Genomic DNA, 27,667 nt, shown 5'->3' on the forward strand with positions numbered 1-27,667 from the left:
ATGGGATTAGAGTAGACAGGGCTGATGGCCGGTGTGGACACGATGGGCCGAAGGGCCTCTATCCGTGCTGTATAACTCTATGACTCTATGATATTGGGAGGAGGCCGAGATGGATCATCCACTTCTGGCTGAAGATGGTTGCAAATGCTTCAGCCTTGTCTTTTGCACTCATATGCTGGACTCTGCCATCATTGAGGATGGGGATGTTTGCAGAGCCTCCTCCTCCCATTAGTTGTTTAATTGCCCACCACCATTCACGACTGGATGTGGCAGTTTTTCCCTCGTGAAGGCAAATAGCATGTTGTCCTTTATTGCAAGGGTGTTTGAGTACAAGAGTAAGGAAGTCTTACTACAATTGTAAAGGGCTTTAGTGAGACCACACCTGGACTACTGTATACTGATTTAATTTCCTTATCTAAGGAAGGATATACTTGCCTTAGAGGCAGTGCAACAAAAATTCACCAGATTGATTCCTGGGATGAGAGGGTGTCCCATGAGGAGAGATTGAGAAGAATGGGCCTATATTCTCTGGAGTTTAGAAGAATGAGAGGTGATCTCATTGAAACATATAAGATTATGAGAGGGCTTGACAGGGTAGATGCTGAGAGGCTGTTTCCGCTGGCTAGAGAATCGAGAACTAGGAGGCAAAGTCTCAGGATAAGGGGTCGGCCATTTAGGACTGAGATGAGGAGGAATTTCTTCTCTCAGAGGTTTGTGAATCTTTGGAATTGTCTACCCCGGGGGCTGTGGATGCTCAGTCGTTGAGTATATTCAAGACTGAGATTGATAGCTTTTTGGACTCTAAGGCAATCAAAGGATATGAGGATTGGGCGGGAAAGTGGAGTTGAAATCGAATGTCAGCCATGATCTTATTGAATGGTGGAGCAGGCTCGAGGGGTCATATGGCCCACTCCTGCTCCTATTTCTTATGTTCTTATGAAAGGCATCCACACAGTGTTCCTTCCCCCTTCAAAAAATTTGGCCAACACGGACTGCCACACAACAAAAACACCATGGATGCTTCCTGGATAATGACATGCAAGATGATGTTTCTGTGCTCAGATGCCACTCGAACATTAATTGAATGCCAAACTTTTATCTTAATGAAGGCTATGGTGTTGATATGAAGAGCCCTGGGGGTCATTTTCACTTTGGGTGATAGTGTAAAACAAGCAATATCGATTTAGCCACTGTCCCGATTTTTGTTCTCAATGACTTCAAAGTCAAAATTACCCCCCACTGATGTCTAAATATGCGGCTCTTTGCATCAGTGGGAACCCTACCATCGGGTGAAAGTTATGCATTTTGTTCAGTTGATGCCTCCTTTCCACAAGAAAAGTTACAACAATATTACTTCTTGCAAACATTGCAGTCACTTCCCTGCTATGTGTGTTACTGTCTTTTTTAAAAATTCGTTCATGGGATGTGTGCTTCGCTGGCAGGGCCAGCATTTGTTGCCCATCCCTGATTGCCCTTGAGAAAGTGGTGGTAAGTGCCTTCTTGAGTAGCTTGCTGGGCCATTTCAGAGGGTGATTAAAAATCAACCACATTGCCATGGGTCTGGAGTCACATATAGACCAGACCTGGTAAGGACAGCAAGTTTCCTTCCCTAAAGAACATTAGTGAACCAGATGGGTTTTTACGACAATCCGGTAGTTTCATAACCACCATTACTGATACTAGTTTTTTTTAATTCCAGATTTTATTTAATTAATTGAATATAAATTCTCCAGCTGCCAAGGCAGGATTTGAACTCATGACTCCAGATTATTAGTCCAGGTCTCCGGATTACTCGTCCAGTAACATAATCACTATGCTACCGTACCCTAATTGATGTGACAGATGTCTCCTGGAAGAATATAGTGGAATGAACGTTACCTGCTGTGATAATTTGTACTTTTACTGAAAGAGCAGCCCCTGCTCCAGATGTTCTGTGCAGCTCATAAAACAACAGACAGCACAATCTGTGACAATCTGTATCGTGATGTGGAGGCAGCAAAGATGGAATTCCTTTGACATGTCCAGGTAAAGGCCTCGGAGTAATGACGGGTACGGCCAGAATATCTCAGTGATTATTGCCTCCACGTTTGTTGGCCACTCACAAACTCCTCTTCCTCATTTTAATTATGCAGCGGATAATTAAAATGAGGAATATCAATCCTTACCTCCATGTAAAGTGTGGAATCAAAATGAGCAGAAACCAAGAACAATAAAGAAGATCAATGGTGGTGAAAGTGGAATAAAAATGCAGAAATGGAGGTGTACCCTACAAAACCTACTAATGCATGGAGGAAAATGCATCAATGGATATCTGAAAACACAGCAAAAATCTTACCTTCTCCTTTTTATGGTCTACTAAGGAGACCTTGCACTTTCAGCCTGAAGGCAGAAAATTTGGTGTGGGACCAAAATTGGGCTATTTAAATGTTATGAGCCTATGCTTGCCCTCAGCATAGCCTTATTTTTTCGCTTAAAATGCCGGTCACAAAATGAGGCACCCCACATTTTTCGACCTTCACAGGCCCTGCTGGTGGTGCGAGGGCTTGCAAAATTTACCATTGCTGAACCATCAAAAAAGCTTTGTTTTGCAAAACATTGACCAGTGCTTTAATTTGAAAATTAGTCATGAGGCAGAGAGCACATCTAAGAAATAATCCTATTAAAGCATTAATTGGGTATGTGAGGCCTGGACCTTTGCTCATCAGGTGATTCTATGTTACAAAGAATTACATAGAATGTACAGCACAGAAACAGGCCATTCAGCCATGTCCATCTGGGTGTTTTTGCTCCACACGAGCCTCCTCCCTCCCTAATTCATCTAACCCTATCAGCATAACCTTCTATTCCTTTCTTTTTTCTAGCTTAAATGCATCTATGGTAGCCGCCTCAACTACACCTTGTGGTAGTGAGTTCCACAATCTAACGACTCTCTGGGTAAAGAAGTTTCTCCTGAATTCCCTACTGGATTTATGAGTGACTATCTTATATTTTTTACACAGTGAGTGGTTAGGATCTGGAATGCACTGCCCAAGAGGGTGGTGGAGGCAGATTCAATCACGGCCTTCAAAAGGGAACTGGATAAGTTCTTGAAAGTAAAAAATTTGCAGCACTATGGGGAAATGCAGAGGAGCGGGACTAACTGGATTGCTCTTGTATCGAGCCAGCACGGACTCGATGGGCCAAATGGCCTACTTCCATGCTGTAACCTTTCTATGATTCTATGATTTATGACACCTAGTTCTGCTTTACTCCACAAGTGGAAACATCTTCTCCATGTCTACTCTATCATAGAATCATAGAATGGTTACAGCACAGGAGGCAATTCGGCCCGTCAAGCCCCTGCCGGCTCGCTACAAGAGCAATCCAGCTAGTCCCACACCACTGCCCTTTCCCCTTTGCCCTGAAATTTTTCCCTTGAAGTACTTATTCAATTCCCTTTTGAAGGCCATGATTGAATCTGCCTCCACCACCCCCTCGGGTAGTGCATTCCAGATCCTAACCACTCGCTGTGTAAAAAAGATTTTCCTCATGTTGCCTTTGGTTTTTTTTGCCAATCACCTCAAATGTGTGTCCTCTGGTTCTTGAGCCTTCCGCCAATGAGAACAGTCTCTATCTACTCTGTTTAGACCCTTCATGATTTAAAATACCTCTATCAAATTTCCTATCAACCTTTTCTGCTCTAAGGAGAACAATCCCAGCTTTTCCAGTCTATCCACCAAAGAACCAAAGTCCTTCATCCCTGGAACCATTCTCGTAAATCTCTTCTGCACCCTCTCTAATGCCTTCACATTCTTCCTAAAGTGACCAGAATGGGACATAATATTCCAGTTGTGGCCAAACCAGTGTTTTATAAAGGTTCATCATAACTTCTTTGCTTTTGTACTCTATGCCTCTATTTATAAAGCCCAGGATCTCGTATGCTTTTTTAACTACTTTCTCAACCTGCCCTGCCACCTTCAACAAATTGTGCACATATACTCCCAGGTCTATCTGTTTCTGCACCCACTTTAGAATTGTGCCCTCTAGTTTATATTGCCTCTTCTCATTCTTCTAGCCAAAATGTATCACTTTGCTCTTCTCTGCATTAAATTTCATCAGCCACGTATCCGCCCATTCCACCAGCCTGTGTATGTCATCTTGAAGTCTATCACTATCCTCCTCACTGTTCACTACACTTCCAAGTTTTGTGTCATCTGCAAATTTGGAAATTATGCCCTGTACACCCAAGTCCAAGTCATTAATATATATCAAGAAAAGGAGTGGTCCTAGTACTGACCCCTGGGGAACACCACTGTATACCTCCCTCCAGTCCAAAAAACAATCGTTCACCACTACTCTCTATTTCCTGTCGCTTAGCCAATTTCGTATCCATGCTGCCACTGCCCCTTTTATTCCATGGGCTTCAACATTGATGACAAGCCTATTATGTGGCACTTCATCAAATGTCTTTTGGAAGTCCATATACACCACATCAATCGCATTGCCCTCATCGACCCTATTACCTCTTCAAAAAACTCAATCAAGTTAGTTAAGCACGATTTGCCTTTAACAAATCCTTGCTGGCTTTTCCTAATTAATCTACACTTGTCCAAGTGACTGTTAATTTTGTCCCGGATCATCGTTTCTAAAAGTTTCCCCACCACCAACGTTCAATCAATCGCTTTCATAACCTTAAAAACCTCCATTAGGTCACCGCTCAGTCTTCCCTTTTCTAGAGAAAAGAGCCCCAGCTTGTTCAATCTTTCCTCATAGGTATAACCACTCAGATCTGGTATCACCCTAGTAAATCTTTTTTGCACCTTCTTCAGTGCCTCTATATTCTTTTTTATAATATGGAGACTAGAACTGTTCACTGTACTCCAAGTGGGGTCGAACCAAGGTTCTATACAAGTTTAACATAACTTTTCTGCTTTCATTTCTAGTGATTTGTATATCTGTACCCCAGATCCCTCTGTTCCTCTACTCCATTTAGACTCTTATTATCCGAGCAGTATGTGGCCTCCTTATTCTTCGCACCAAAATGTAATACCTCACACTTATCTATATTGAAATTCATTTACCAATTGCACACCCATTCTGCAAGTTTATTAATGTCTTCCTGTATTTTGTCACAGTCCTCCTCAGTATTAACTATATGCCCCTCCCTAATTTGTGTCGTTCGCAAATTTTGAAATTGAACTTCCGATTCCCGAGTCCAAATTGTTTATGTAAGTGGTGAACAACAGTGGTCCCAGCACCGATCCTTGTGGAACACCACTTCCCACCTTTTGTCAATCTGAATAACTACCTTTAACCCCATTCTCTGTTTTCTCTTTTGCAGCTAGCTTCCTTTCCATTGTCTCCTGACTCCACATGCTCTGAATTTAGTCATGAGCCGACAATGAATTACCTTATTGAAGGCCTTAAAAATCCAAACATATTACACCATCTACAAGGCACAAGTCAGGAGTGTGATGGAATACTCTCCACTTGCCTGGATGAGTGCAGCTCCAACAACACTCAAGAAGCTCGACACCATCCAGGACAAAGCAGCCCGCTTGATTGGCACCCCATCCACCACCCTAAACATTCACTCCCTTCACCACCGGCGCACTGTGGCCGCAGTGTGTACATCCACAGGATGCACTACAGCAACTCGCCAAGGCTTCTTCGACAGCACCTCACAAACCCGTGACCTCTACCACCTAGAAGGACAAGGGCAGCAGGCACATGGGAACAACACCACCTGCACGTTCCCCTCCAAGTCACACACCATCCCGACTTGGAAATATATCGCTGTTCCTTCATCATCGCTGGGTCAAAATCCTGGAACTCCCTACCTAACTGCATTGTGGGAGAACCTTCACCACATGGACTGCAGCTGTTCAAGAAGGCGGCTCACCACCACCTTCTCAAGGGTAATTAGGGATGGGCAATAAATGCTGGCCTTGCCAGCGATGCCCACATCCCATGAACGAATAAAAAGAAAATCTACTGCATTGCCCTTGTCTACCCTTTCTGTTACTTCTTCAAAGAATTCAATATGGCTGTTTATGCATGACTTTCCCTTTTGAAATCCATGTTGACTATTCTTTATTATATTTTGGATTTCTAGATGTTTTTCTATTACATCTTTGAGTAATGATTCCATTATCTTTCCTATCACTGATATTAAGCTAATTGGTCTATAGTTCCCTGGACTGGTTTTATCTCCCTTTTAAAATACAGGAGTCACATTAGCTGTCCGCCAGTCCTCTGGCACTATTCCCTTTTCTAATGAATTTTTATATGATGTAATAGTGCCTCTTCCCTAACTTCTTTTAAGATGCGCAAATGCATTCCATCCGTACCAGGGATCAAGGTGTTCAAAATTCTCTACTGTGTCTTTGGTCTGGCTTGTTTTACAGTTCTGTACTCAGAGCCTCTTAACCTGGAATATATTCTGAAGACAGTTGGCCATGTGTTGAGTTCAGTTTTGGTTGTGTCAATGGCCAAAATGCGGTAGAAACATCATACCAACAAATCTTGCAGCTTACAGGACTGTATAAGAAATACATTCTGAAAAAGATACTTCGAAATTTATTGGCTGATTCAAATGTGTGTTTTTGAATATATTTGTATTGCTAATCCCATACTATTTTGTTTTGTTTCTGTATAAACTTAATTGCAAATAAATTCAACTTATAGTTTTGGCCTGAATAATATGATCTGACAGCGTCGTCTTTTTCCACCTACGTACTCTTCACCGCCAAATTTCTCAGTAAAAGGATAACTGTTAGTCTTTTGGTGCGCCATTCCTGTTCATTGCATGCCTTTGATTAATTTGCTATGAATTTGAGTTGTGAAAAAGTCTGAATCACAACAGACATAATATATTTCCTCTTTAAATAAAAAATCTGAAAGTTGGTTTTGGTCGAATGCAGTGACAATGAGAATATAAACAGTTTGTTTTTAATCTCAACTGATTATCCTTTTTATATTAAAAATTATTTATGTATTTACGTACCACCAAATTTGGAAGTACATAATTATTTTTTTAATCAAGCATCAAAAAAAAGTTTTTATACTTACTACATGGCACACAGCGCTGCTGGCCTGCATCATAGTACTCATCTATGCTGCAATTGTAACAACCTTTAAACAGAAAAATTCAATTTAATCATTTGTTATTGGATTTTCAAATATTTCATCGAGTAATTGTACAAATCGAGAGTTGCATCTGTCAAATAAGATATGTGTAATCATGTTGTTGGCCAGGGGCTGCAAAAAAACTACTGAGTTTATTCCGAATTGCTAACACTCAGGCAAAAGTAACTTTTGAACTGAAGTGACCTGAAGTTCAGTCACTGGTCTGGGCTGGCCGGAACTGGTTTGAATTAGCTACGCTTCTAAGAGACAAATGGGATGTGACGAGACACCAGTCCTTATTTAGAAAAGGAGTAATGGGGTAATGCTACCTAACCCCTTGGAACAGAGCCAATCAGGGGATGACACCGACCACTCGAGCAAATCTAAGCCAACAGGAGAAAGACAACACCACTCGAAGAGATAAGACTTGGGAATAAGAATGAAGAATTGCAGGCTTTGTGCCAGTGTGCGAAACTCCGGAGACTAACCATCGCGGAAGCGGAAGACCCTACGTCAGGGACATGGAGACGACGTCAAGAGAGAGAGAACGGAACGCCTGGCCAGTGTCAGCTCTCCTTTCCGGGTAATATAATATCCTTTCTATTCTGTGACCACTCAGGGAGTGTCAGAGAAACCTAGTGGGTGGGCGTTTAAATCCTAGTTTGGGTATAAAACTGTATAACCTGCTGTAAACTGCATTCCTATATCTAACCAGACGTATAAGCTATATGTACATGATCTAACAACGTTAATATAGCGAATTGAGAATTAAGAGAGAATTGACTCTTCTCCTCTTTGTACTAAGCCAATAACCGTAACCGGCGACCTCGGTCTACATATTTGGCGTCCCTGGGTGGGCTCAGGATAAATCTCTCCGTTGAGTCAGCGGGAGACTCGAGCCGAACTGAATTGGCAAAGTTCACAGAGAACAGGAGTTTGGGTTAATTCATAGCTACTAACATAAGATGACGAATAAAGGGAAATCTCCAAGCCCTGGGGACTTGGACTGTTTTGACTGGAAGGGACTCCTCCAAAAATACGTAATAGGGAAGTGGCCGCAATACGGGGAGTATGCGGGTCACATTGGAGACAAGGGAAAGCCTGTTGGGGAGGTCCTTTGGAGAATTGCGCAAACAAAGATGTCAGATAAGAAATTTAAAAAGATACAGAAGTCCGTAGCGATCGGATGTTTACTTGAGGAATGGATAGAATGCTAGGAGAGAGAGAGAGAGGAACATCAGAAAATCCAGAACGGATTAGGGGAAGAAAATAAAAAACTCCGTGAGGAGATAGCCCGCCTTAGTGAGAAGGTAACTGATCTAGAGGGAGAGAGAAGTGCAGATTTGATGCACATGAACCAATATCAGTTACAGTGCAAAAAATTGACTAATGAGAAGAGTAAGAGAGAGGGAGAAGCCCAAGCAGCTAAAGCTGAGGTGGAGGGATGGAAACAACAATGTAGTGATTTAAAAACTGCAATGAATGTGATTCACAGATCAGCTCAGGAGAAGAGGAGTAGTACCGGCGATCACACAAAGTGTCAGAAACTGATAGGGAGGCTGCAAGATCAGCTAGCCGCACAGAGGGGCATATTGTGTGCTTTCGCACCCGGAAGAGGTGAAGAAAGTGGTCAAGAGGATGTAGATCGGGATGATTTAGCAGACGAGGCGGATAGATACAGCAGCGGTGATGGGGAACCTCCACTAGGGGACCCACCACCAGCATATGCTCCAGAGCCGAAAAAACCGTCTGCCCCAATGGCCCCCCTTGTAACCACTAGAGCACAGATGGGGAAGATGGCCAGGATATGACATATTCCACCTCACTTGGGGTACAAGAACTGAGGGTTATTGTGAAAGATATTGGGACGTGTGCGCCTGGGGATGATCCTAGGGAGTTGTTCCTAGCAGTCAGGCAACAGAGAGCGATACACGGCTTAGACGATACTGAGGAAAGAAAATTAATCTGAATGTGCCTACACCCACATATACACTCCGCCCTACCGGAGGAACAAAAACTTGGTAGAGGCACAAATGAGGCCTTAAAGGACCAGGTATTATCTGTCATGGGCGATAACAGAGGGGATCCAGTGGAGGCGCTAATGAAATGCTATCAAAGAAAAGGTGAACACCCCACTGTATTTTCGGCCCACATTTGGGCGGTGTTTCAAGGGGTCTACGGCACAGGCTTAGATAGGGATAATTTACAGCAGGAGGTTAGGAACCGATGGCTGAGAACACTAGTGTCATATGGCACTGAGGAGTCGAGGAAGGCACTAGATCAGTTTGACCCCGCTGATGACACACATACAGAACCCTGGATAATTAGGAAGATAGTTAGAGTATGGGAAAGGGAAATACCAAAACGATCCAAGGCATCCGGGGACAGAGCAATGCCTGTTAAAGATCAGACGATAACCTGGAGAAATGAAGGGAGGGGACCTACTCAGAGGGAACCCCCTCCAGCTTATCAGACAATGGGAAGAGGTAGAGGCAGAGGAAGAGGAAACTTCTCGGGAACAGGGAGAACTCAAGGCGAGGTGTCCAAATGCTATAACTGTGGCCAAGAGGGACACTTCGCAAGGGACTGCCCGAACCCGAGACGAGAGAATGCAGGTCGGGGAAGAAACCAGAGCCGACCCGTGGCAGGGCCGAATAGACCGAGTCCTCAGTGTGATACGATAGAAATATCACCGAGTTCCAGGTTGTACCCCGAACTGCAATGACGGTCTCAGGCCTCTCCGTTATGGGTGTGTGACGCACGGTGGGATGACACGGAGAGACCCCTAGTGAATGGTAGGGTCGGAGGCCGCCCTCTTACATTCCTTTGGGACACAGGGGGATCCCAAACCTCCATTAACACCACTCAGATCAATGACATAGATTGGAAAATTCAAAACAAAATTATTCTAAGCGGATTCACAGGGCATTCACAAGTGGGATATGTGAATGTACCGTTGGAAGTCGGTGTGGGAGACATAGTGATAGAGCATTCAGTGGTCCTTATTAAATGACCCAGAGAACAAGAACATATATTAGGGAGTGACTATATGGCCAAAGCGGGATTCTGCTTCGACCCCGTTAATTGTATGATTTGGCAAATGCCTTTGGACATGGGCAGTATAAATCACACAGTCGTCCCGGTGGGGGAATATCAGGATAGGATATGCGCGATCGGGGAAATGTGGATAGAACCAGGAGAAATGAGTAACGATCGTGAATTACAACAAATTATTGCACAAAACTCAATAGTATTTGCCCGACATAAACATGACTGTGGGAAAATGACCGGGAGTGTGTGTATACAAGGTCCAGACCTCAAACCACAAAAGCAGTATGGTTTCCCAAAACAAGCAGAAGAAGAGATAGAGAAGGTGATACAGAGTCTGCTGCAGCAAGGGATATTAAGACCAATAGCTTCTACTAATAATGCACCTATTTGGCCAGTGAAGAAACCCGACGGTAGCTGGCGACTAACGATAGACTACAGAGAATTAAATAAAGTCACCCCGCTAACAGCCCCTACTGTAGCAACTAGCCCAGAGACAGTAGTTCGACAAAACGAGGATGCGCAGTGGTTTACGGTTTTGGACATAAGTAACGGTTTTTGGTCTATTCCACTGGAGAAAGAATGTCAATATAAATTTGCATTTACTTTCCAAGGACAGCAATATACATGGCCCGCCCTGACGCAGGGGTTTCACAATTCCCCGTCCACATTTCACAAACGGCTGAGGGAAGGGTTAAAAGGATTCTCGAGGCCTGAATGTCTAGTGCAGTATGTAGACGACTTACTCCTACAAACTGAAACCAAGAAGGAACATTATCAACCGCTAAGTGAATTACTGCAGTTGTTACATGACTTGGGATTAAAGATTGACCCTAAAAAAGCGCAGACCATGAAACAAAAAGTTACTTACTTGGGAATGATTCTGACACCGGGACAAAGGGACATTGACAAGCGAAGGGTAGAGACGGTTGGCAGACTCCCTGATCCGCGGGATGTAAAAGGGTTAAGGTCCTTCTTGGGGTTGGTGGGATATTGCAGGGACCATATTGATGGATTCGCCACAAAGGCGGCCCCACTGATGGAATTATTAAAAAAGAATGTAGCCTGGGAGTGGAATACAGAACACACCCAGGCCATGACTGATCTAAAGCAAGCACCAGCTGCCGTGCCTGCTCTAAAAACCCCAAATCCAACTGAGCTGTTTTCATTGGAGGTGGCTAGCACAGACACCACCCTATCGGCAGTTCTATTACAGGAGACACACGGGAAATTACGACCAGTAGCGCACGCCTCACGTATGCTCTCACCAGTAGAGCAGGGGTATACGGTATGCGAAAGACACTTGCTAGCTGTCTTTTGGGCAGTGCAGCATTTTACCTATATAGTGGGACTAAACCCACTTACAATATTAACAGAACACACCCCCGTACAACTACTGTTAGATGGAAGGATTAAGGATGGTTCAGTTAGCCAAAATAGAATTGCTAGATGGACATTGTTGCTGCAAGGGAGAAATATAACCGTAAAGGGGGTAAAAACCACCACTATGTTAGTAGACAACTTAGTTTATCAGGGAGACAAACATGAGTGTCAATTGATGATTGCAAATGACCCCAAGGGCCCATTTATATCAAAACAAAAGGGAGGGGGTAAGATGGGGCCTGAAAGGAAAGAGAAAAGGAAGAACCCGATTTTAAAATTTTTGTGGATGGCTCTTCATCAGTACAGGATGGGGAAAGGAGAACTGGCTGTGGGATATACATGGAGGATGACCACGGACAGGAAAGATTTAGTGCGGCTCTGAAATTACCGAACACTATGAGCGCAGGCAGCAGAACTAGCAGCCGTCGCATATGTGGTTGGTCAGCCGGAATATTTTCTGCCCAGATCAGTCATATATTCTGATAGCATGTATGTTTGTAATAGCCTCACAGAACATTTGCCCCTATGGGAAGCGAGGGGATTTGTCTCAGCGGATGGAAGGCCCCTTCCGTCAGCCCCGCTATTACGGTACATCTTTGAAGAAAGGGGAAAGGATATGGGGTCACAAAAGTGAAAGCTCATTCAAAACTATCTCCCGAAGGGAACAGGAAAGCTGATGAACTAGCCAAACGAGGTGCTGTAAGTGGACAGGAATGGCAGCCACCGATTGGGGAAATCGGGGGCCAGAAAGAGAAGCAGGTCAAAGTAATGGATTTAACGGAGGAGCAAAAGAAAGATGGAGAATTAAAAAAACTAATAGAAGGGCTAGTGAGTATAGAAATAGGAGGATAGAACAGATGAATGCGTGGCTAAAGAGTTGGTGCAGGAGGGAGGGTTTCAGTTTCCTGGATCACTGGGCCTGCTTCTGGGGAAGGTGGGACTTGTACAAGTCGGACGGGTTGCACCTGAACCAGAGCGGGACAAATATCCTTGCGGGGAGGTTTGCTAGCACTGTTGGGGGGGGTTTAAACTAACTTGGCAGGGGGATGGGATACAGAGTGGAGCTACAATAGGGGGTATTGTGCAGCCAAATATAGAGAAAAAAACAAGTCTGCTTGGAAGACAGGGCAAATATGTGAGGGCAAGGCTGGATGGCATCTATTTTAATGCAAGGAGTCTTGCGAATAAGGTGGATGAACTGAAGGTGTTGATAAACACATGGAGTATGATGTTGTTGCTGTCACAGAGACATGGTTGAGGGAGGGGCAAGACTGGCAGCTCAATATTCCGGGGTACAGAATCTTCAGGCGAGACAGAGGGGGAGGTATAAGAGGAGGGGGGGTTGCAATATTAATTAAAGAATCAATTACTGCCATAAGGAGGGATGATATATTAGCAGGTTCCTCTAATGAGGCCATATGGGTGGAGCTTAAAAACAAAAAGGGGGCAAGCACTTTGATGGGAGTGTACTATAGGCCCCCAAACAGTCAGGGGGAGATAGAGGAACAGATATGTAGGGAAATCTCAGAAAATTGTGCAAATAATAGGGTAATAATAGTGGGGGATTTCAACTTCCCCAATATTAACTGGGATACTCAGAGTGTAAAAGGCTTAGAGGGTACAAAATTCTTAACGTGCATCCAGGAGAGCTTTTTGAGCCAGCATGTAGAAAGTCCTACAAGAGAGGGGGCGGTACTGGACCTAATTCTAGGGAATGTGGCCGGCCAAGTGGAAGAAGTGCTAGTAGGTGAGCACTTTGGTGAGAGTGACCATAATTCGGTGAGATTTAAGGTGGTCATGGAAAAGGACAGGGAGGGGCCGGAAATAAAGGTTCTAAATTGGGGGAAGGCCGATTTTAATACGATAAGGCAGGATCTGGCCAAAATGGACTGGGATCAGCTGCTTGTAGGAAAATCCGCATCGGAGCAATGGGAGTCTTTCAGAAGGGAGATTGAGACCATACAATGGCAACATGTTCCCGTAAAGGTCAAGGGTGGTTCCAAGAACTCCAGGGAACCTTGGATGTCAGGGGATATACGAGAATGGATTAGGAAAAAAAGGAGGGCTTTTGGCAGATACAAAAGGCTAAAGACGGAGGAAGCCCTAGAGGAGTACAAAAAGTGCAGGGGGATACTTAAAAAAGAAATTAGGAGATCAAGGAGGGGCCATAAAATAACACTGGCGAGCAAAATAAAGGAAAATCCTAAGATGTTTTATAAGTATATTAAGGGTAAGAGGATGACTAGGGAAAAAATAGGGCCCATTAGGGACAAAAATGGCAATCTGTGTGTGGAGCCGGCAGATGTAGGAGGGGTTCTAAATGAATTTTTTGCATCTGTTTTCACTATGGAGAAGGACGATGTAGACATAGAAATACGGCAGGGGGACTGTGATATACTCGAACATATTAACATCGAGCGAGAGGAGGTATTGGCGGTTTTAGCAGGCCTAAAAATGGATAAATCCCCAGGCCCGGACGAAATGTATCCCAGGCTACTGTGTGAGGCAAAGGAGGAGATTGCGGGGGCTCTGACACATATATTCAGAACCTCTCTGGCCACAGGGGATGTGCCAGAGGACTGGAGAACCGCTAATGTAATACCATTATTCAAGAAGGGGAGTAGGGAAAAACCGGGGAACTACAGGCCAGTGAGCCTAACATCAGTGGTAGGAAAATTATTGGAAAAAATTCTGAAGGACAAAATTAGTCTCCACTTGGAGAAGCAAGGATTAATCAGGGATAGTCAACATGGCTTTGTCAAGGGAAGATCATGTCTGACTAATTTGATTGAATTTTTTGAGGGGGTGACTAGGCGTGTGGATGAGGGTAACGCAGTGGATGTGGTATACATGGATTTCAGTAAGGCCTTCGATAAAGTCCCCCACAGGAGACTGGTCAAGAAGGTACGAGCCCATGGAATCCAGGGTGCCTTGGCACTTTGGATACAAAACTGGCTTAGTGGCAGAAGGCAGAGGGTGATGGTCGAAGGTTGTTTTTGTGACTGGAAGCCTGTGGCCAGTGGGGTACCACAGGGATCGGAGCTGGGTCCCTTGCTGTTTGTGATCTACATTAATGACTTGGATATGAATGTAAAAGGTATGATCAGTAAGTTCGCTGATGATACAAAGATTGGTAGGGTGGTAAATAGCGAGGAGGATAGCCTCAGTCTGCAGGACGATATAGATGGGTTGGTCAGATGGGCGGAACAGTGGCAAATGGAATTTAACCCGGAAAAGTGCGAGGTGATGCACTTTGGAGGGACTAACAAGGCAAGGGAATACACAATGAATGGGAGGACCCTAGGCAAGACAGAGGGTCAGAGGGATCTTGGTGTGCAAGTTCACAGATCCCTGAAGGCGGCGGAACAGGTAGATAAGGTGGTAAAGAAGGCATATGGGATACTTGTCTTTATTAGCCGAGGCATAGAATATAAGAGCAAGGAGGTTATGATGGAGCTGTATAAAACACTGGTTAGGCCACAGCTGGAGTACTGTGTGCAGTTCTGGTCGCCACACTACAGGAAGGATGTGATCGCTTTGGAGAGGGTGCAGAGGAGATTCACCAGGATGTTACCAGGGCTGGAGCGCTTCAGCTATGAAGAGAGACTGGGAAGATTGGGTTTGTTTTCCTTGGAGCAGAGGAGGCTGAGGGGGGACATGATTGAGGTGTACAAAATTATGAGGGGCACAGATAGGATGGATACTAAGGAGCTTTTTCCCTTCGTTGAGGGTTCTATAACAAGGGGACATAGATTCAAGGTAAAAGGCGGGAGGTTTAGAGGGGATTTGAGAAAGAACTTTTTCACCCAGAGGGTGGTTGGAGTCTGGAACTCACTGCCTGAAAGGGTTGTGGAGGCAGGAACCCTCACAACATTCAAGAAGCATTTGGATGAGCACTTGAAATGCCATAGCATACAAGGCTACGGACCAAATGCTGGAATATGGGATGAGAGTAGACAGAGCTGATGGCCGGTGCGGACACGATGGGCCGAAGGGCCTCTCTCCGTGCTGTATAACTCTATGACTCTATGACTCTATGAGTCAGACACATACAAAAGGCACAAGGGGGTCTATATTCAAGACGGAGTGGTTTTATGTGAAGGAAAATTTGTGGTGCCAGAGGGGGGACGAAACCAAATAATCCACTGGTACCATGACTTATGGGGACATAAAGGGACGGAGAGCACCCTAGAAAGGATAAAGGAGGTGTGTTGGTGGCCTGGAATGACAGGTGACGTGGAACACTATGTCAAGAATTGTTTGATATGTGCACAACACAACCCCGATAGAAATGTTAAGGGGCCCTCCAACATACTAGACCAGTAGAAGGGCCTTGGACTAATTTACAGATAGACTATGTAGGACCCCTTCCCCCCACTCCAGGAGGCTACAAGTACATTCTAGTAATAGTGGATATCTTCACTAAATGGGTGGAAGTTTTTCCGACCAGAACAAACACAGCCAAAATTACTGCGAAAATTCTATTAGAAAAGCGGTTTACCCGTTGGGGTGTACCCCGAAGCATAGAATCGGATCTGGGAACACATTTTACAGCCCAAGTAATGCAAGATGTTATGACCCTTTTTGGGGTCAGACAGAGATTTAACATACCCTATAGACCACAGTCTAGTGGAATTGTGGAAAGAATGAATCGGACATTGAAAAACATGATAGCCAAAATGGTGCAGCAGCGCAAGACAACCTGGCAGGTCGTTCTGCCCTTTGTGCTGATGATAGTCAGGAATACCGTGGCTTCATCAACAGGCTACACTCCTTATAGACTCATGACAGGAAGGGACATGAGGGGAATTGAAGGGGTTGGTAGGTTTGGATTTGTCTGAACCCGAGGTAGACCACATTATATCAGAAAAATGGGTACAACAGCTCGTAGAAACAGTAAAAGAAGCAAATTATGTAACCGACAGGGAAAGAAGAAACAGCAAAGCAAGGCTTATTTCGATGCAAAAGCCAGCCCGATAGAGTTGAGCCCCAGATAGAGAGTAATGATTAGAATACACCAGCCCACCTCATTCTTGAGTCCAAAGTTTGCCGGTCCCTATGAGATAGTAGACAAAGCTAACCCATCTCTATACAAGATATTAATGGCACCGGATAGGAGTGGCTGGTCCCACATTAATCAGCTAAAGTTGGTAGGAGAAAAACAAGATAATCACCATTGGCATGTGCTGCTCGATGCAAACAATGTTCCGAATTCTGAAGGTCAGGAAGATCAAGAACAGGACCAGCTACAGGTCCAAGAGGAGGTCATTGAAAACAAATTTGATACTGTCCGTTCACATGCAGAGGCGAATCCAGGGGAAACACGAAAGAAAAATAAAACAAAAAGGGGGAATAAGTGGGTTGGAAGAAATGGACGGTTAGAATCTGAAACAAATTGGGAACAGGATACGGACGGTCTGGCTCAGTATATGGAGAGACTGGACTTATGATAGTACTTAAAAGAAACTGTAAATAAGAGCAGAAATTACACTTGTTTATTACAGGTCCAGCCTAGAATGAAGGGGATAATGCATTTTGTTGCTGTCGGATTGACCATCATCAGACCTGTGGTTGAACCTGCCTCGGAGCCGTCACGACGAATGAACGTGCCTGAAGCAGTGTCGACGGCGGAGGGATATCCCGAGACCAGGGACAACTTTGCTCTGCAGAATAAGACAGTCCGAACCAACAAAGGGAAAAGAGAGGATTTAAATTTGTATTATACGGGAGTGGATGGGTTAGCGTGTGCGGGAAAGACTTTGGGTATACCGGAGGGAGCGGGAGTACAGTTTTGATGTATCACAGTTCTAGAGGTGATATTATCGGTAATCCCAGAGGGAAAAATCATTAATCAATTTGCGGGTCCATTTATGGAGCGACCATCAGGGAGCGACGGTCGAGGTAAAATTATGGTGCACTGGGACCACACCTATGTAAATATTGACTGGGGTAGTGACTCATACCAGAGATATATTGATTGGGGTGGATATAGCAGGCGTTTTAGAAAGATTGGCTGGATCATCATCAATTGTACAGAGGAAGACACAACACAGAAAGGGGATAGAGCAAAAAGGGCGTTAAGGGTTGCAGACAGGAGTTTCTGTTGGGGGCCAGGACCCTTCATAATTTTCAGGACCCCGAGGAGGCTTACCACACCACCCCCTCCAGTGATTAAAACCACACCGGAACCTAGATGTAGCGAATCTCAGTACAAAACGGACGGTGTAGGTCTGGTGCTGGAGGAAACAGGAGAATCTGTCACTTTGGTACCGGGATATCAACATGTGCAGGTGGTCTTCAATTTGACTGAAATAACTGCTCCAGAATGGTGTTCATACGCCACAAACACTTATTTATCCACCTCCTTAGGAGACAGTTAAGCAGGAATGAGTTCAGGCCAGTAAAAAACAGGAAAAAGAGAGGGCTATTAGAACTAGCAGGGGCAGGTTATGCATCAGGAGTGGCAACAGTCAACACGTTGGACATAGCAGAATTGGAAAATCAGATACAATCCCTCCAGCAGAAAATGCAGGTTATTACTGGAGAGGGTTATCGGGATCAAATACGAGACAGCCAAATAGGTCAGGATGCATCACGAGTGACCCTAGACACAGTAAAATTGCTGAAACCTTTACAGGATACAATAAATTTGATTATTGACCGTACGGCTAATGCTTCAGAGGAAGCCCATAAGGCCGAGACGTGTGCCATATATACTAGCTGGGTGTTGACTATGATTGGTACTAATTTGTTACAGCTCAATACACACCAAGTTCCAGACTGAGTGTCGGATGAACAGTTAGAGAAATGGGTCGGAGAAGAAACACCTCTATGCCACCTCAGAAGTTTAACCTTAACTAATAGGGTGTTAGGTACCTGTCCCGAGGATAACGGGAAATATTACGTTGGGGCGGTGTTTCATATTCCCCGGCACGGAGGCAATTTGACCTACCCTTTAAAAAGAGTTCATAACGTGGGCAAGTATCATGAGAGTACTTGGATATCTTTGAGCAATCCACCATCTCATGCTATTGAAATGGACGGTGCTAAGAAAGGGGTAGATTTGTCAAAGTGTCACCAAGGAGGGAATCACTGGGCCTGTCCAGAAGAGATAACGAGACAGAAACTTACTAATTGCGGGTTCAGTACTTATGAAAATTGTTCATTGTCCATTTTGCCGGTTAACAACCAGTCCTTTTTACAATACGCCCTTGTGGGACAAATGTATTACATAGCCACAGTGGCTATGAACTATAACAAAGGATGGAAACAGTGCCCTCTGGAAGGACACAATGTGGCCATTAACAATGTGACCTCAGACCTGGTTGTCGGTGGACAAGTTCTGCCTAAACCAATAATGAGGATGCAGCGGACTGCAGCGGTTCAAGAAGGCGGCTCACCACCACCTTCTCGAGGGCAATTAGGGATGGGCAATAAATGCTGGCCTCGCCAGCGACGCCCACATCCCGTGAACGAATAAAAAAAAACGAAAATCTCACAGTCCAACGTAGCGATATAGACCAAGATCTCCGGAAATATGTTCCTACCAAACTACCACCCATTCCGCACCTGACTGCAGATTGGACGCAAATAGCGGAGGAAGCCAATGAGATAATTCATCAATGGACTAAACACACTAAAATAATTAAAACTCATGCTGATAAAGCAGATGAACTGCTATGGGACCCTGGGTTCTGGGATAAGTTTTGGAATTGGGGATCTAATGTTCAAATACATCCATGGGTCAGGATTTTATCACATGCTGCTGTAGTTGTGATTTTATGTGCATTAATACTTGTCATATTCAATGTATATCAGCTTAGAAGGTGGAAAAATGAAATTTTGCAACAATTGAGTGTTAGTGCTATAATGAAACAGAAGAAGCGATTATCAATATAAGGACACTGTGTGAAGTATATTTTATACGCTTCTTTTTTATATTTTTCCTATAACCATTTATATTTTTTTTCTATAACCATTTATATTTTTTCTATAACCATATGATATCGCGGATGTAATGTGCCCATTGGGGGACAATGACAACCTCAGGAGTGGTACACAGAAAGGGAGAATGATGATCCTAAGATAAGCATCTTTGGATCAAAAGGGGGGAGATGTTGGCCAGGGGCTGCAAAAAACTACTGAGTTTATTCCGAATTGCTAACACTCAGGCAAAAGTAACTTTTGAACTGAAGTGACCTGGAGTTCAGTCACTGGTCTGGGCTGGCCGGAACTGGTTTGAATTAGCTACGCTTCTAAGAGACAAAGGGGAAGTGATGAGACACCAGACCTTATTTAGAAAAGGAGTAATGAGGTAATGCTACCAACCCCTTGGAACAGAGCCTATCAGGGGATGACACCGACCACTTGAGCAAATCTAAGCCAACAGGAGAAAGACAACACCACTCGAAGAGATAAGACTTGGGAATAAGAATGAAGAATTGCAGGCTTGGTGCCAGTGTGTGAAACTCCGGAGACTAACCATCGCGGAAGTGGAAGACCCTACGTCAGGGACGTGGAGACGACGTCAAGAGAGAGAGAACGGAACGCCTGGCCAGTGTCAGCTCTCCTTTCCGGGTAATATAATATCCTTTCTATTCTGTGACCACTCAAGGAGTGTCAGAGAAACCTAGTGGGTGGGTGTTTAAATCCTAGTTTGGGTATAAAAATGTATAACCTGCTGTAAACTGCATTCCTATATCTAACCAGACGTATAAGCTATATGTATATGATCTAACAACGTTAATAAAGCGAATTGAGAATTAAGAGAGAATTGACTCTTCTCCTCTTTGTAGTAAGCCAATAACCGTAACCGGTGACCTCCGGTCTACAATGTCATATAAAGATGCTGCTATAATTATATGTAGAATTATTCATCAAAACTCAATTAATAGTTAATTATGTTAGGGTGTAATGGTATTATTGGATAATCCATGAAGAAATAGGATGAGTTAAAATCTTATCACAAGGAAACAATTTTCATTAAATGACTAATATATCAGTTACAACATAAAATTTTAGTTAACTGAGAAAAGGAGTTATCGTACCTTCCATATTGGTCTTTGAGAAGGTCCATGGAGTGTTAGGGCACAAACAAGGCTGATAATGCCATCTGCATTCAATGTCACCAGCATATTTATAACTGTTAGTTCTTCGCTCATGAGTATTGTAAAAATCACAGTTCACAGCTGGAAGATATTTAAAATGATGAATTATTCAGCCATCCAAGAGTTAGTGCTGGTTTAATTGGGTTCATTAATGTAGCACAGTGACACCTGTTGCATATTTCTATGTCAGTTACACAAGAAGCTAGATACAATTACATGGTCATTCTATATGTTTCTTATGACCTGGGTCAACCACAATGTGGGTGAAATTCCACAGGGGTTCTTCATAACTTCAGCAGAGAAGCCACAGAACCCTCTGAGTAAACAATGTTTTCATGGGGTTTCAGCAACTTTTCTACCAAAGTTACAGCAGAAAAGCGGGAGAGCCCTTACAGAAATCCCCCCCCCCCCATCTGCCGATAAAAACTCATACCCTAGTATATATAAACCTGCAGGAAAATAATTGACAATTGCCCTCAAAATCAGAAACCGTTTTATTTATCACATAAAAGCTTACTGCATTTATTTTAAACAGGTTAACACTACTTCTGTGCTCACGGTCTAGGTCAGTTAAAGACTTAGTCAAAATTAGTTCATTTCTGCAATGCCTAGAATTCCTCTTTACGCATGACATAAATACTGAATCTGTTCCTAATTGAGGTGCAATATATAGTAACAATATTGTATTTCATTATAATTTTGCTGAAGTGGGTTAATGTAGCACATTCATTATTTTTATTTTATTTTGTGAAGGTAAGTTGTATTGATGGAAATAAATGAATCTGAACATAACTGTTCTCTATGTTCATCTGGTGGGAAATGAAATAGCTTAATGCCTCGTATCAAATCTCATCTCACCAAATGTTCACTTGGAGAGACTGAAGAAATATACATGCAAAAAGCACGAATATTCATTTTAGGTCACAAAGGGGTTCCATTGTTACACCCCCAGGTCCACTATCATGCATGTAGATATAGGACAATGTGAGTCAAGTCCCACAAAAGTAAGGCACTCAGGCCGCTTCGGGGAGCAACTGGCACCTTTGAACCCGAGACGGTATTTATGCAGATCCAAATTTGTGACAGCTAAGTAGACACAGTAGCAGAATGCATACTATATGGTCACTGAGATGGTTGGGCAGATAAGAAGGATCAGAATTTCTTTCTCCATTTCATATGCAGTAACATTAGTGAAGCAGTTCTCTCACTGTAGACAATAATGGAACATGCGACATAGCTTCACTGGAGTCTGCAAACATTTCCTTCCGCTGTCCCCGCAGAAGTGGGCCAGAAGATGTCAGTGCGTCCTCCTCATTGGAAACACAGACTGCAGCCCTGGAGAATAGGCTTAAGAAAGCCCTGCATTCCAACATGCTCTCCCCACACAGAGATTACCTAAGCAAAATCACTGACTATGATATCAATGAGATGAAAGTCCTAGACAGGCTGAAAGGGTTCATAACATAAAAGGGGGAGACAGCAATTGTTTTGCTGGAAAAGGGGCATCAAAGATCGTGAATGAGTCGGATAAAATATCCAAGTGGGCAGAATAAGACCAGATAAAATTTAATGCAGACAAGTGTAAAATACTGCACATAAAAAGGAAAAAAAGCAATACACATACTCCATAAATAATGTTGAAATGGCTAAGGATGAAGCCAAAAAAGACCTAGTAGTCTTAGTAGACTCAATCAATGGATATAAGCAATCTATAAAGCTAATAGAATATTTAAAAACATAGCCAAAACAGTAGAATATAAATCAGAGGAAGTTGAGGCCAAACTTTATAGAAACTGGTCAGACTGCATCGTGAGTACTGCATCCATTTCTGGTCGCCAAGACACAAGGGAGACATTCAAGTGCTAGAAATTGTAGAGGACAGCCAGAAGATCGATCCCTAGGGCATGATTTTATTGGGGAGTCGGGAAGAGGGCGGGGAGGGATGGAATTTCTGATGGGAAAACCGAAAATATGGGTTTCTCGGACATCCTTATGATTTTGACGTAAAGACGCCGTTTTTTTTTGATGGTTTCCAGCCCGATAGGACAGCCTGATTAACAGGCTGGCCTTAGTCAGACAGAAGAAAAAGCGAGCATCTAAGTCTTAGATTGGGGGGGGGGGCGGTCATCATCGGAGGGGTTCGGGTCAGGGGTCATCGGGGGTCGGAGGTCATATGGGGGTCAGAGATCGTGTGGGGAGGTCGGAGATCGTTGGGCCTGGGGGAAACACTTCTGCTCCTCTAGACACACAAGCTGTGCCATAAAGGCACTTACCTGCTGTTTCGGGCCTTCTCACCTCTTCTCTTCCTCTCCTCCCTGAAAGCTTTTAGTGACCAACCCGCCTCTTCAGAGTGCATTGGTTGCCCGTCCGTCGTCCCTCCTCCGTCAAAACCGGAAATGGGCAGGTTGGAGGCAGGATTTAGATTTTTAACATTTTTACTGCCCTCCCTGTCCCCAACCCATCCGTTTTTTCAAGTTAAAATCATGACCCTAGTGTCAAAGGTCTGAGTCATGAGGAAAAGCTGGAGAAACTTGGGCTTATGAGCCTGGAAAGCAGGCATCTGAGAGGTGATCTTAATAAGTATGCAAGAATGTTAAGGGAATGGAAACGGTGAGTCTGGAATGTTACTTTAAGTTAAATTCCAACAATAGGTCAAGAGTCACTTGATTCATACCAGTGAAAGGTAAATTTAGGAATGACGTCAGGAAATTCTTCTTTATACAAAGAGTGGTCAACATATGGAATAGACTTCCAGGCAGAGTGGTGAAGGCAAAAATCTTGGAATCTTTTAAGAAGCAATTGGATGTTGAAATGGGGATAAAGTAAAATGGGCCTTCCTCCAATGTAATTACCTTGTGACTTGGACAGGTTTGCAGGAGACACTCTCTCAGGGCTTTCAAGATCAGTAGTCACACTTAATCTGGACCCTGTACCAGTGGCATGATAGAAGTCGACCAATTTGTTTCTCAGGATAGGATCATATGCTAAACTTCAAGACAAGCCCCTCAGACGCCTACTCAAAGAGAGCACAGGAGGCACAGTAAGGCTGCCCAGGCAGTTCTTTTTTTATTCGTTCATGGGATATGGGCATCGCTGGCAAGGCCGGCATTTATTGCCCATCCCTAATTGCCCTTGAGAAGGTGGTGGTGAGCTGCCTTCTTGAACCGCTGCAGTCTGTGTGGTGAAGGTTCTCCCACGGTGCTGTTAGGAAGGGAGTTCCAGGATTTTGACCCAGCGACGATGAAGGAACGGCGATATATTTCCAAGTCGGGATGGTGTGAGACTTGGAGGGGAATATGCAGGTGGTGTTGTTCCCATGTACCTGCTGCTCTTGTCCTTCTAGGTGGTAGAGGTCGCAGGTTTGGGAGGTGCTGTCGAAGAAGCGTTGGCGAGTTGCTGCAGTGCATCCTGTGGATGGTTCACACTGCAGCCACTGTGCGCCGGTGGTGAATGGAGTGAATGTTTAGGGTGGTGGATGGGGTGCCAATCAAGCGGGCTGCTTTGTCCTGGATGGTGTCGAGCTTCTTGAGTGTTGTTGGAGCTGCACTCATCCAGGCAAGTGGAGAGTATTCCATCACACTCCTGACTTGTGCCTTGTAGATGGTGGAAAGGCTTTGGGGAGTCAGGAGGTGAGTCATTCGCCGCAGAATACCCAGCCTCTGACCTGCTCTTGTAGCCACAGTATGTATATGGCTGGTCCAGTTAAGTTTCTGGTCAATGGTGACCCCCAGGATGTTGATGGTGGGGGATTCGGCGATGGTAATGCCGTTGAATGTCAAGGGGAGGTGGTTAGACTCTCTCTTGTTGGAGATGGTCATGGCCTGGCACTTGTCTGGCGCGAATGTTACTTGCCACTTATGAGCCCAAGCCTGGATGTTGTCCAGGTCTTGCTGCATGCGGGCTCGGACTGCTTCATTATGTGAGGGGTTGCGAATGGAACTGAACACTGTGCAATCATCAGCGAACATCCCCATTTCTGACCTTATGATGGAGGGAAGGTCATTGATGAAGCAGCTGAAGATAGTTGGGCCAAGGACACTGCTGTACAAGAGATGCAGCCAATAGCAATCAGGACTCAGCGTCATGAGACCAGAGCCTCCTTAGTTCCAAGAGGCTCTTGCACCAAAGCAACAGCCAAACACCTCTCATGAGACAAGCACTCAAGTGGCACTTAAAAGAAGCACTAGGATAGATCATAAGAAAGGCAACCCAAAGTAAACTCGGTGACAAGAATTCGGGTTGAACATTGATAATGTATAACCAAAGTGGTGTTGCACTTTGAATTGGTTCTGTTGTCCAATGAAGTATCATGAGGTCTAATTGGGGTGATGTGGCATGTTTGTTTACTGAAACACAAAGACAGATGTTTACATATAGAATGATTGGATTTGGCAGGGGGGCAGGGGAGATATAGTAATGGAAGATTCAAAAAGAAAAGTTTTAATCCAAGAAGAATGTATTAGTAATAATTTCCCTATGAATTTCCTTTGCAGCCGGAATGGAAGAATCCTCTGTCCTGATCTTCATAAGGCTGATTTCTATGTTCCTCAGCCTCCAGATCATCCATGTCCACTTTCTGGAAATTAATTTCCATTCCTTCCTGAATAGTGAAAAGCACAGCAAGCAACCACAATGCAAGACATGCTCTGGAGGATATTTTAGTGCTCTTTCTGATCTATCAAGGCACTGAAACCTTCCATTGAAAACCCCCATATTCCTCTCAATAATCATTCTAGTTGGTGAATGGGTCTCATTATAGGGATGTCCAGCTGGTGGGGTTGGCACTCAAAGTGGCATCACTAACCATGCAAGCAAGTTATTCAGAAGCCACTCTGATTCTTTACAGTCTTCCCTGAATGCAGCTAGATGGCTGGACTACCTCATGGCAAATGCATCAAGACCCCCTGCATATTTGGCTTTGACATGGAGAATTTGTTGTAGTTGATCACAATTTGAACATTGAAGGTTTGCTGTAGGAGCCTGCAGTACCACTGGACTGTGCTTATAAAAGGCTGCTGTCTGACTATGATCATTCAAAGAGGAAATTTCCAGTTCTGGGTGTAAGTTGGTAGTTGGTTTAGTTGGTTGAGGTTGTGATGAGTCATGGGCTACTGTGATCTTCTGGTTGATTACCTTAGGGAGTTGGAGAGGAATTTTCCAGAGTTTTTCCTGAATTAGCCTAATCTTTTTGTCCTTTTATTGTCGAAGTAGCATCATTAACAACCTGCAGGGCTCGCTATTTCTGGGGAAAGAAGAGAATCAAGGGTCTTATGCTTGTTAGGTCCCCTCCCATCTGCATTTGCTGGGATCTGTTACATGCAAAGGCTACAGGGTAAACACATTGTCATGGTAACAATACAGAGTGGTCAGGAAAAACAATGGCATGCCTGTACATTTGGAAATTGGTGAACAGCTGCCAGTGTGCTGGTCATCCTCCTTCTGTGATGTGTCTGTGGCAGCTGCCCTGGAAAAGTGCAGTCTCCTTATATACTGCTCCTCAGAGAACAGGAAGTAGGTGACTCTGAGCCTACACACCTTATTTGGAAGGTAAGGACATTTATTTACAAGCTCCTCTCCTAATCTGTAGCTCCAGCTGCAGCTCCATGTGGTCCTTCTACCTGTTGCTGTTGCTCCACTTCCTCTAGCAAGAATGGATTAGCTAAAAGGATTTCCATTTTCTGATATAGCTAGTATCTCCATGAGCTTCCTGAAGGTTGTGCAGCAACTACAATAAAAAACAGCAGTAAAATACTACAAAGAAATGTCTACCATAGCAGGTGAGTGTCCCTTTAAGTAGTGCTTGACCTGGCTGTTTCCCACATTGTACAGCCCATGAATAGTGAGATTTGGAAAAGGATAGATATGCCGTGATTTAGTTTGATTAGCACAGAGGGATCAGGAAAATATTTTCAGTCAAGAGAATAAACAGGTAGAAACGAGACCGTGATAGGATAGATTGAACTGTGGATGGAGCAAACTTTATGGGTCAAATAACCTTTTCTCCATACTTTCTTTATGTTCTAAGTAGATTGGTCCTTGGGAAAGAGTTCACTCTTTTGTCCCGATAGCTCGATAGGCAAATATGTCATGTGCTCCGGTACTGAACCACAGCGACCAAGAAGATCCGAGATTTGATAATTGATCTCAACTGGGATGATGATTGGCTTCAACCTGAGACCTGCTGGAAATGGCATGTCTGTGGCCTACAGTGAAGACATCACCAAACTTGACTGTAATGCTCTCCTTGGACTGTGAGTTCCAGCAGACAATTTGACCAAGGTCACTAATGAAGGTCAGCTAGGATCTATGGAGCTGTACGCAACACAAATGTTCACTTTCTGGAGATAAGGAAAGGAGAATTGGAAAAAAGAATTCTTCAGCACTGAATACATATTGCATGCTTAATAATAAGAGTTGGCATGGAGATCACAAGCTCTTTGATTAGAGTCTACATTTGAGTTGCTTGTTGAAATGCCTGTGATTTGATTGGTGAGCAGTATCATGATGCTTTATAAAAACCATCAAGATCAAACAATGATGATATGAAAATATGAAAAAGAAGGAACTCAGCCAGAGGTTTTGCTCCTGGTTACTATCTAGTGTCTCCAGGGAAAGTGCAGCTATAACAACATCAGGTGAGGAGAGGGCTGGTCTAGGATGTGATACCAAGTTATAGTCAAACTGCCTGTTGAGACTCAATGGGCTTTATTTTCCTGATTGGTGAGTTAGCAGCAGGTAGGACTTCCACCCACCCACATGAGTCCAATGGTAACTCACTGCTTTTTCCTGGAGTTGCTGTAACTATGTATGCAGTTGGGTTTAGGGTGGTAAAACTGCTGGTCATTGGCTTATTGCCACTGGAAGCTGTACTGCAGTGCTCAAAACACTGCAACTAATTAAAGCGCCAAATGCTATTTTGTGAATTCTAGAATCATAGAACAGGAAATGAAATATTGCAAAATGGCTGAAGGAGCAGCAGCCTCGGGGTGGGGGGGGGGTGCATCAGCAGCATCGGCCCCCAG

At 44.0% G+C, this 27,667-nt stretch overlaps 1 protein-coding gene across 1 annotated transcript in view; it reads right to left on the reverse strand.

Annotated features, from left to right (window-relative positions):
- LOC137328112 (mucin-6-like) overlaps positions 1–27,667 on the reverse strand; it is a 63,771-nt gene that overhangs the window by 13,257 nt on the left and 22,847 nt on the right. Inside the window, exons 5-6 of the mRNA XM_067994292.1 lie at positions 20,586–20,726; positions 7,051–7,113 (exon numbers count right to left, since the gene is read on the reverse strand). Of these exons, the coding sequence (XP_067850393.1) occupies positions 7,051–7,113; positions 20,586–20,726 (204 nt within the window). The remainder of the gene's footprint in view (positions 1–7,050; positions 7,114–20,585; positions 20,727–27,667) is intronic.

This window comes from Heptranchias perlo, chromosome 12 (genome assembly GCF_035084215.1).
Source record: "Heptranchias perlo isolate sHepPer1 chromosome 12, sHepPer1.hap1, whole genome shotgun sequence".
Lineage (NCBI taxonomy): Eukaryota > Metazoa > Chordata > Chondrichthyes > Hexanchiformes > Hexanchidae > Heptranchias > Heptranchias perlo.